We start from the raw sequence: 8,848 nt of genomic DNA, 5'->3' as shown, positions 1-8,848 counted from the left end.
GTCTGCGCTTCCTTTTCCTCTGTGCTGAGAAGCGATGAGGACCTAGGCCGCCCTAGACCCAAGACAAATCCGAATCCATCCTTGCAAAAGGCACCGCCGATCCTCGCCAAAATGACCGAGCAGATGACCGTGAGGGGGACCCTGAAGGGGCACAGTGGATGGGTCACCCAGATCGCCACGACGCCCCAGTATCCCGACATGATTCTGTCGGCGTCCCGAGGTGAGGATTCCCCCGCTGGCCCCGCCAACATGGCTGCTGCTAGGTTAGCGTTACTCAGCGGAACTCGCGACTCGTGAGTGCGAGAATAAAAGCGACAATGCCGGCGTGAGTTGATCGTACATGCACGGTGAAGTGTTTACTAACGAGTGTGACGTGTAAAGGTTGTGTTCTTTCACGTGGAGAAAGACACCGGGTAGTCTAAACTAGCCAGCCCCATGAAACGTCACCTGAAGTCCAGCTCAGAGGACCACATAGCATCTGGGACACGTGTGTTCATTTATGTTAAGATCTGGTACCAATCCTCCTTTAACCACAGTACACTGAGTTTACCTAAAGTGGAGGGGGACTTGAGAATCCAAAAGATAAAAGTATTGTTACTGTGGATAAAGTAAAACAAGTCTTTAAGAGTAATAACTTATGTATTTGTGATTAAATGGTAAATCATCTGCTGGAATTAAGGCCTGCCACATAGACACTAAGCAATATTAATATTTCCCTCAAGTGTGATCACAAAGTATTTCATGACTCACTCTTAAGAACACAAGTAAAGGTTTTTCTTTGCTAGGTCTCAAGTATGTAATAATTTGGCAAATAACTAAGGCAAGTATGTGCCTGATAGACTTATGTTTACATTTAAGTGTCCTTAAACTTTGATATTTTAAGTCCCAGTTCAAATGTGTCAAACGTTGTATCACTACAATGACAATAAAAATCTCTTTATCTCTCAAGTATCGGTTTAGGTTATTTATGGTTTAAGGTGGTTAAGTTGTTTCTTATAAAATTGTGCTGTGGATGTGTTTTGTCCATGTAAAAGTTAACTTTATCTTTATTAAATCACAAATAACTGTGCAGATCCAGACCTCAAACGCTGTTACAGTGCTGGATGTGGATGAGCGGACTACCTGCCTCCTTAACAGATAGTGAATGCATAAAATAATAGTTCCCCTTTTCAGTTCCAATTGTAACAGAGTAAAAGTAATGATTTTCCTCTAAAAAAAAAAATCTGTTTAAGAATAGAAAGTGTGCTGCATCCAAACTGCTGACAAGTACAGTTAACTCAAAAGTTCCTTGAGTAAATGTACTACCAACCTCTGCCTGCTAACATTTTTTCACAACTTAATGTTTGTCAGCTTTCCTTGAAAATGCCCTTGCACAATTGTAAACTTGCATGGTGATGTTAATGTTCGTTGTCTACAGAATGAAATATGGACACAAAGTCAAATATCCTGTATGTCTTGTTTTCCAGACCAGTCTATCATCATGTGGAAGCTGACCCGTGATGAAACCAACTATGGCATCCCCCAGCGCTCCTTGAAGGGCCACTCTCACTTCGTAAGTGATGTGGTCATCTCCTCAGATGGACAGTTTGCCCTGTCCGGAGCCTGGGATGGGTGCCTCCGCCTGTGGGATCTCACCTCGTAAGTACAGAGAATGAAATCTCTCAAGTACCGGTTTAGATTATTTAGGGTTTAAGGTGGTTAAGTTGTTTCTTCTAAAATTGTGCTGTGGATGGTTTTTGTCCATGTAAAAGTTTAGCAGGTGTCTTCACTGCTGCTAGGAATTCAGGATTTGTGAAATGCAATCTGACCACGGGGATACAACCAAACTATAACTGCAGATCCCCAGTATTATCACTTCTGAATAGAATAATTCAGTGCCAATATAAACTTTCTGTATTATTTAACCAGATGACAAGTAGGTATGTTGTAAAACTTTAAACATTGGCATCAATTAATTGAGCCTCATAGCAAAGCCACCTCAGCACTGCGTCTAGCCTTTCCCCATACAGTTAATAGGTCAAATCAGAGACAAACTTAACCTAGGTTGTGTGGTCAGATTCTGGACCTGCATCTAAGTTCGGCAATATGGCTGACTTGTGGAGCCAGGCCGTCCTTTAGCGCAGATACAACGCTGTGGAGATAGGTCTGGCTATGAGAGACTACCCAGCTTGTTATGAATGCCATTTAGTGTCAGTGTTACTTGGAGCTAAATGTTATAATATGGACCCAAAGAGCTTTATTTCAGCTATGCAAAAAGTCTTAACGAACACATGTGTGCTAAAAACACTGTTGATGGTGCTAATGCTAAAAATGAATTGTCACCCAATTCTTGCATCCATTATTGCTGGACTTTGCATCAGCAGCTTTGTAAGATGTTTGGAACAAAAGAATGCTGTGTTGAGAGGCCATATTTAGAGATGGAGGATGATGCCAGTGCACACCATCTCTGAATCGTTTTTAAGGCTACTGAAAATGTGGTGTAAGAATTTGTTTTAACAGATGAAGCTGTATTAGACATCATTCCTTTTAATTGTATTCTTAAAATATGCTGATCTTTTGAAGGTTTTTTTAATGTTTGGGTTTTTTTTTTCCAGTGGAGCCACCACCCGCCACTTTGTTGGACACACCAGGGATGTTTTGAGCGTGGCCTTTTCCGCTGATAACCGTCAGATTGTGTCTGGCTCCCGGGACAAGACCATCAAGCTCTGGAACACTCTTGGAGTCTGCAAGTACACCATTCAGGTGAGCTATCTGATCACTTAAAATTAAGACACACCACACTCAGCTTATGAATAGACCTTGAAGACAGGGTGCTGGACCCTTAATGTGGATAATAATAAAAAAAGGGAAAACAAGGACAGCGCACCAATTTGACTTTGTAATATTCCCACACAGAGGTTTCTGGCAAGATGCTTTTCAGTGTGCCAGAATACACACTGAAGAAGGGTTTATTGTGAGTAGCAAGTTGGTCTCTTTCAGTGTTAGTTGAACTAGATTTTAGTGTTTCTTATTTATTTTTTTTAGTACTAGTTAGTGGCCTTGAACCACTTAGAATTAGAAGACAACACTAAGCAGTCCCTACTAGTAGAAAAAAAAATCTGACTTAAGGAGTTTTCTCATCCGGTTCAAATTGATGTCAGAAGGACACATGCTGCTCACCCAGTCACCGTTGCCCTGTAGACTAGCTGTCTACCACAGCAGGGTGCGATGTCCAGCATTGTCATGCTTTAATATCAAAACAAATGCTGCAGGGACCTTGGTTGGTTTACAATATGTATATATAATATAGGTTCATGTTGCTAATAAGTAGCCAAACCATTACTGTAGACATCTGTGTTTTTCCCACCTTTCTTGACTTCATCTGGCCATTGAAAACAAAGTGCTAATGATGGGTAACCAAAGTATCTTACATTGAGTGTATATGTTCCTTTTACATTGCAGGATGAAGGTCATTCTGAGTGGGCTTCTTGTGTGCGCTTCTCCCCCAACAGCAACAACCCCATCATTGTCTCCTGTGGCTGGGACAAGATGGTCAAGGTACTTGGTTCTTTTAAAAGTCTCCTTAGCTTTTGCCTGTGAGTTGCTTGCAACTAAATAAAACTTGTTCTTAGTAGTTTGTTTGCCCTGAAATTTAGAAAAATGGCTTGTATTTCCTGAACATCCCTGTTGATGATTTTGAGGTTAATGAGAGCTCAACATGAAGCTTAACAGGATTCCTCTTATTTTCCCTAGGTGTGGAACCTTGCCAACTGCAAGCTGAAGACTAACCACCTTGGCCACACTGGATTCCTGAACACAGTGACTGTCTCTCCTGATGGCTCCCTGTGTGCATCCGGTGGAAGGGTATGAAATAAACTTTTTTGAATTGTCTACTACCACAGAATGCATTTCATGTCCATTCTGAATTCAATTGAAGCACCGGTTTGAGTCCAGTTGCAGGTTTTAGCAGTGATGAAAACTTACAAAACTTCTGTTTAACATTGATGATAAAGAGGCTGTTTCTGAGTTATACCTGCACTTAATTATAAAAACATTTTATAAAAAATGTATACAACAAACTCCCTAATTTTTTGCTATAAAGGATAATGTAAATATTGGCAATCTACTATATCTATTCATATGGCTGATGATGTGTATTTTTCTCTTTTTGTCTAGGACGGTCAGGCCATGCTGTGGGACCTGAATGAGGGGAAGCACCTCTACACCCTGGACAGTGGAGACACCATCAATGCCCTCTGCTTCAGCCCCAACCGTTACTGGCTGTGTGCAGCCACTGGCCCAAGTATCAAGATCTGGGTAAAAGACTTCATCCTAAATATTTCATCATCAATAAATGGTGCATTAACGCTACAGTGCAAAGGGCAGTGATGAAACTTCCAATGCCAACTGTATTATTTGATGATAAAGAGGCTGTTTCTGAGCTCTAGCCTAGACCAATTTATTAATTGTGAAATTCATTGAGGTTACATCAACTTTTCTCATTGATCTGTTGCTTTTTCTGAGCAGTTAGTCAATGCACTGCCTCTGATGTTTTGTTCTCCTCATGTAGGATCTGGAGGGCAAGATCATTGTGGATGAGCTGAGACAAGAAGTGATCAGCACAAACAGCAAGGCCGAGCCCCCACAGTGCACTTCCCTGGCATGGTCTGCTGATGGACAGGTACAACACACTCAGATCTATAGGACTTTTCCAGTAGTTACACTGGCTACCTGTGTTTAACCCCCAGTGATTATACCTATTCACATTTATCTCTGATATCAAATGGTGACATACCTGCAAATATGAGGGGAAATAGAAACACACTTATTTGAATGTTAAAGGGTCAACTATAAGACAATAAAAATACAGAATTTTAATAATCAATGTGGCTTTATCCCTCTTTCTTTACAGACCCTGTTTGCTGGCTACACTGACAACCTGATCAGAGTGTGGCAGGTCACTATTGGAACTCGCTAAAACTTTTCTTCGCAAGCTCCTTTGAATAAAAGACTGTTTAAAAAGAGCTTGTTGCGTCTTCCTTTCAACACTGTGATTATGAGTGTAATACATATGTTTATTGCCACCACTTGTCTCTTTATTTTATTTTTTACTTTAACTTGTGTAACTGCAGTAGGGATAACAGTGCATTCCAAATCGCAACAAAACAATAATCCATAAACTGATATGACAAATTGAAGTCTGAACAGTTATGAACTATTCATGTCTAAAGTTGATTACGTGAACTTAAATCCATAAAAAGTTAAGCTGGAATCAGACATGACAATGAGTTTTGGTTACCTGATTTGAGCCAACACTTAATTCATTTTAGTGTAGATGATCACTCTTTGCTTGTGGAGTGTCTTGGAATTTAAAAGGAGCTGAATTAATTGGCTAGTTGACCGAGTTATAGTGGACACATTTAAGATTTCAGCCCTGGTTGTTGGTATGGAATTTATATATATATATATATATATATATATATATATATATATACACACACACACACATTTGAATGATAAATAATGAATTTGTGGTGGAATAATTCCAAAGACTGGTGTGCTTTTGTGTTTTAAAACAACCCAACAGAATGACCACATAGTCTGAACAATTGACACTAAATTTACACAAAAAATCTAATTTGTTCATAGATATGTATTCCAGTGTCCCAAAAGTAGTGCAGAAATGATTGTCAAACATGTGCATGAAACACCTTTTTGAGATGTGTGTGTGTATATATACTTTTGACTTGTACTGTATATATATATAATGTACACATATACATACTTGTACTATACTCTGCTGCTGTAAATTTCCCTGCTGCAGGACTAATAAAGCATTATCTTATTTTATCTCTTATATATATTTTTTCCTACAACACCCAATTTCTAATACTGTATATATGTAAATATTGCAGCACTTTCATCAGTGGGCCGTATGCTCCATCACCATTGTGTGATTTAACAGAAATGTATTTTGACTTTAATCCTCTGAGATTGCTGCTTCAATTTAAGACCACACTGATGCATAGTGGATCGATTTGACCTGTTGGAGTTGCCGTAGTTTTGTGATGGTATCCTAGCAACTACCAAACAAACGCAGAGAGCGAAGGGTCGTTCTTTAAACCAGGAAGTAACCTTTAGTAACTGTTCTCATCACGTTCACCAGAAGATGAACCTAACGATTTATCCTCGCATCTATGTGGGACAAACTCTGGCCCTCATCAAACCAGATGCCATCCACAAAGATGAGGAGATCGAGGACATTATCCTCAAATCAGGCTTCATTATCTTGCAGGTTGGTTAAAATGATTTGAAATATGTACCAATTAAACACGTAGTCATAGTAACACATTAACAGTTCACACTGACAGGACAAATAAGGCAAAGTATGTAGTTTGCGTGAAGTCTCGCGTTATTTCCGTCATCTCGTTCACTCCGCTACTTTCAAAGTTGGAGAAGCAGACTGCGCATGCGCTTTAGCAGCAGGCCCTCACCCGTGTTCCGAATGTACAGACAACGTGTGCTGCTCCTTTAAGATGTCCTTGGAGCATGTTGTTGGCAGCAAAACCTTTATAGTTCCGTATTTATGCCTTTTTATGTGAAACATTAAAAGGGTTTGAATCAAATAGAACAATAATGCAAAATATATGTTTAGGCAACAGAGAAGCAGAAACCATTGGATAGATTGTCCACCAGAGAGCACCAACAATGGCCTGCTCAACACATCAAACTTTCTTAAAAAACAAATTTAAGGCATCTTGATAAAACATGTTTATTATTTAAATAAAAACAGACTGTGAATCATCAAAATTTGTAAAATAAATCAAGTATCAGTACACATTTCACTGAAGTGTCCAATACTTCATTCCTGTGGCAGAAGCGGAGGCTGCAGCTAAGTCCAGAACAATGCAGTGACTTCTACGCAGACCTTTATGGAAACGTTTTCTATCCCGTCCTTACTGCCTTCATGAGCTCTGGCCCCATCGTTGCCATGGCTCTGGCCCGTGACAACGCCATCGCCCACTGGAGGTCCATCATAGGGCCTTTGGACAGCATGAAGGCCAGAGAAACTCATCCAGATTGGTCAGCCTTTTATCTTGATTCAGTCTTGTGTTTTGTTGTCTGTTCCTTCTGGCACATGTGTTTTTGTATGTATTGTATCACAATGGTGAGCATATTGACTCAGAATCACTGCCTTGAAGGGTTAATGGAAAGTGGGGTGAACACACAAACCAGGCCTGTGACCTAACCAATGAAATCATGCTATATATCTAAGTTCCTTCTAACCCATCAAATGTCTGCTAAGAAACAAAGGCAGCACAAATCAAACACACCTTCGGTATATTAAGATTCTGGAGGTAATTGGATTAAATATCAATTCCACTGCCAATGCAAGCTCTGTAAATGTCTCAAAAATAAAATAAAATAAAGACTATAACGTGTAAGCACATCCACATTAGGATGTCACAATACCTGAATATTTCTGTGATAACATGCCAACAACCCTTTGGTCAGACAAATTCAGAGAGGGAGTGCTGCTGTTGGACACATTATATTAACAAAATAATAATGTTACTACAAACATACTGTTCATATTACATTTTCTATGGTTTTGAAAAAGTACTCCAAATATTCTCGGTGGTATGGATACAGTCCTTATTCAGGTTGCAATGGAAACATTTGATCAAGCAGTAGTTTTGATATTTGCACAGACATACATAATTGATTTTGTATCTGGGCTGCATCTCTATATTATGACCATGCCCTTTGAGTGCAGTCATCTTATGATTTGGTAGCATGAATCAGTGTTTTGTAAATAATGTAGGGGGGTAAAAGTTTACAGTCATGACAACATTAGCATAGATTATTTTATGAATGTGATGTATTTTTTTCCCCTGCAGCCTTAGAGCAAAATATGGCACTTGCAAAATCGAAAACGCACTCCATGGCAGCGAGTCATTTCATGCGGCTGAAAGGGAGATCAAATTCATGTTCCCAAACAGTAAGCAATACACAGAACCACACTTACTGTTGTTCATGTAGAAATGTATTGAACACTTATGCAACCCACATAATTTTTCTCTGCAGCCGTAATTGAGCCCTTTCCCTCACGAGAATCCATTGAAGTATACCTGAACAGGTATGTGAACCCAACTCTGCTACTTGGACTCACTGAACTCTGCAAGCACAAGCCACACAACCCCTGTGTAAGTATTCCATGCTCAACATTTGAAGATATACAGTTATTTATTAGCCAGTTATTTATTGCTGTACAATGTCGTTTGCTGGTGTTAAGCTTTGGTCCCTGAAACATTGTTCTCTGTTTTCCACTTTATGGAATTGGAACTTTAACAGATTTGGCTTGCTGACTGGCTGATCAACAACGATCCAAACAAGCCTAAAATATATGATGGAGCCACTGTGGAAGAGGCAGAATGACAACAAATAATTTATAAACAAATGTATCTATTCAGTACTGTGATTAAATATAATGACTTTCCAGTATTAATCCTCTGTTTTGTTTGCTTTCTGGTAAAGTTTGACCAGCTTCATGTCTTGTTGCTCCTCTGGAACTGGTGCTCAAACGCAAAAAAAATGTTTTTGTCAAAGTACTACAGCTTGTAAAGAACCTACATGGGAATAAATCTGAGTAACAAATATGTTACTGAATGTACAAAGTGACTTCGGTCATTCAAATGAGCATTGCATTATCTTATTCAGGCTGCTTTACAGTTCCAGTGTGCAAGTAAGATAACATATTGCTAATTAATAAAGATCAAAATGACTTGCAACATTAGTATTATGTGGTGGTTTTTTTCAACAAGAAACATATGGAGAAAATATCTATATAAGTTATTAAGACGTGGCT

General features: G+C 39.3%; 2 protein-coding genes across 3 annotated transcripts; both read left to right on the top strand.

The window, feature by feature from the left end:
• Window positions 1–5,003, top strand: rack1 (receptor for activated C kinase 1). Its single transcript, XM_054596994.1, has 8 exons — window positions 1–220; window positions 1,467–1,638; window positions 2,595–2,742; window positions 3,442–3,537; window positions 3,733–3,843; window positions 4,156–4,296; window positions 4,550–4,660; window positions 4,892–5,003. Exons 1-8 carry the CDS (start codon window positions 112–114, stop codon window positions 4,955–4,957), a joined length of 954 nt encoding a protein of 317 aa, XP_054452969.1. The 5' UTR covers window positions 1–111; the 3' UTR covers window positions 4,958–5,003.
• Window positions 5,004–6,101: 1,098 nt separating this feature from the next.
• On the top strand, window positions 6,102–8,769 carry nme5 (NME/NM23 family member 5). Of its 2 annotated transcripts, none has more exons than XM_054596992.1 (5): window positions 6,102–6,274; window positions 6,857–7,062; window positions 7,881–7,981; window positions 8,068–8,186; window positions 8,335–8,769. In XM_054596992.1, the coding sequence occupies exons 1-5, from the start codon at window positions 6,149–6,151 to the stop codon at window positions 8,416–8,418; spliced, it is 636 nt and encodes a 211-aa protein (XP_054452967.1). In that variant the 5' UTR covers window positions 6,102–6,148; the 3' UTR covers window positions 8,419–8,769. The 2 variants fall into 2 exon arrangements, with proteins under 2 accessions (XP_054452967.1, XP_054452968.1); XM_054596993.1 differs by having other exon boundaries at window positions 6,860–7,062; window positions 8,335–8,696.
• The last annotated feature ends 79 nt before the right edge of the window (window positions 8,770–8,848 follow it).

This window comes from Anoplopoma fimbria, chromosome 4 (assembly GCF_027596085.1).
Source record: "Anoplopoma fimbria isolate UVic2021 breed Golden Eagle Sablefish chromosome 4, Afim_UVic_2022, whole genome shotgun sequence".
Lineage (NCBI taxonomy): Eukaryota > Metazoa > Chordata > Actinopteri > Perciformes > Anoplopomatidae > Anoplopoma > Anoplopoma fimbria.
The sequence above is the reverse complement of the archived record's forward strand: the minus strand, read 5'-3'. Positions and strand labels throughout refer to the sequence as shown.

What these genes read in the sequence shown, in the direction of transcription:
- nme5 (XM_054596992.1), top strand. Translation starts at nt 6,149, where the DNA reads ATGAACCTAACGATTTATCCTCGCATCTATGTGGGACAAACTCTGGCC. An exon ending in CAGGCTTCATTATCTTGCAG is followed by an intron (nt 6,275 to 6,856) that starts GTTGGTTAAAAT and finishes TTCCTGTGGCAG; the next exon opens with AAGCGGAGGCTGCAGCTAAG. An exon ending in AGAGAAACTCATCCAGATTG is followed by an intron (nt 7,063 to 7,880) that starts GTCAGCCTTTTA and finishes TTTCCCCTGCAG; the next exon opens with CCTTAGAGCAAAATATGGCA.
- rack1 (XM_054596994.1), top strand. Translation starts at nt 112, where the DNA reads ATGACCGAGCAGATGACCGTGAGGGGGACCCTGAAGGGGCACAGTGGA. An exon ending in GATTCTGTCGGCGTCCCGAG is followed by an intron (nt 221 to 1,466) that starts GTGAGGATTCCC and finishes CTTGTTTTCCAG; the next exon opens with ACCAGTCTATCATCATGTGG. An exon ending in CATGGTCTGCTGATGGACAG is followed by an intron (nt 4,661 to 4,891) that starts GTACAACACACT and finishes CTTTCTTTACAG; the next exon opens with ACCCTGTTTGCTGGCTACAC.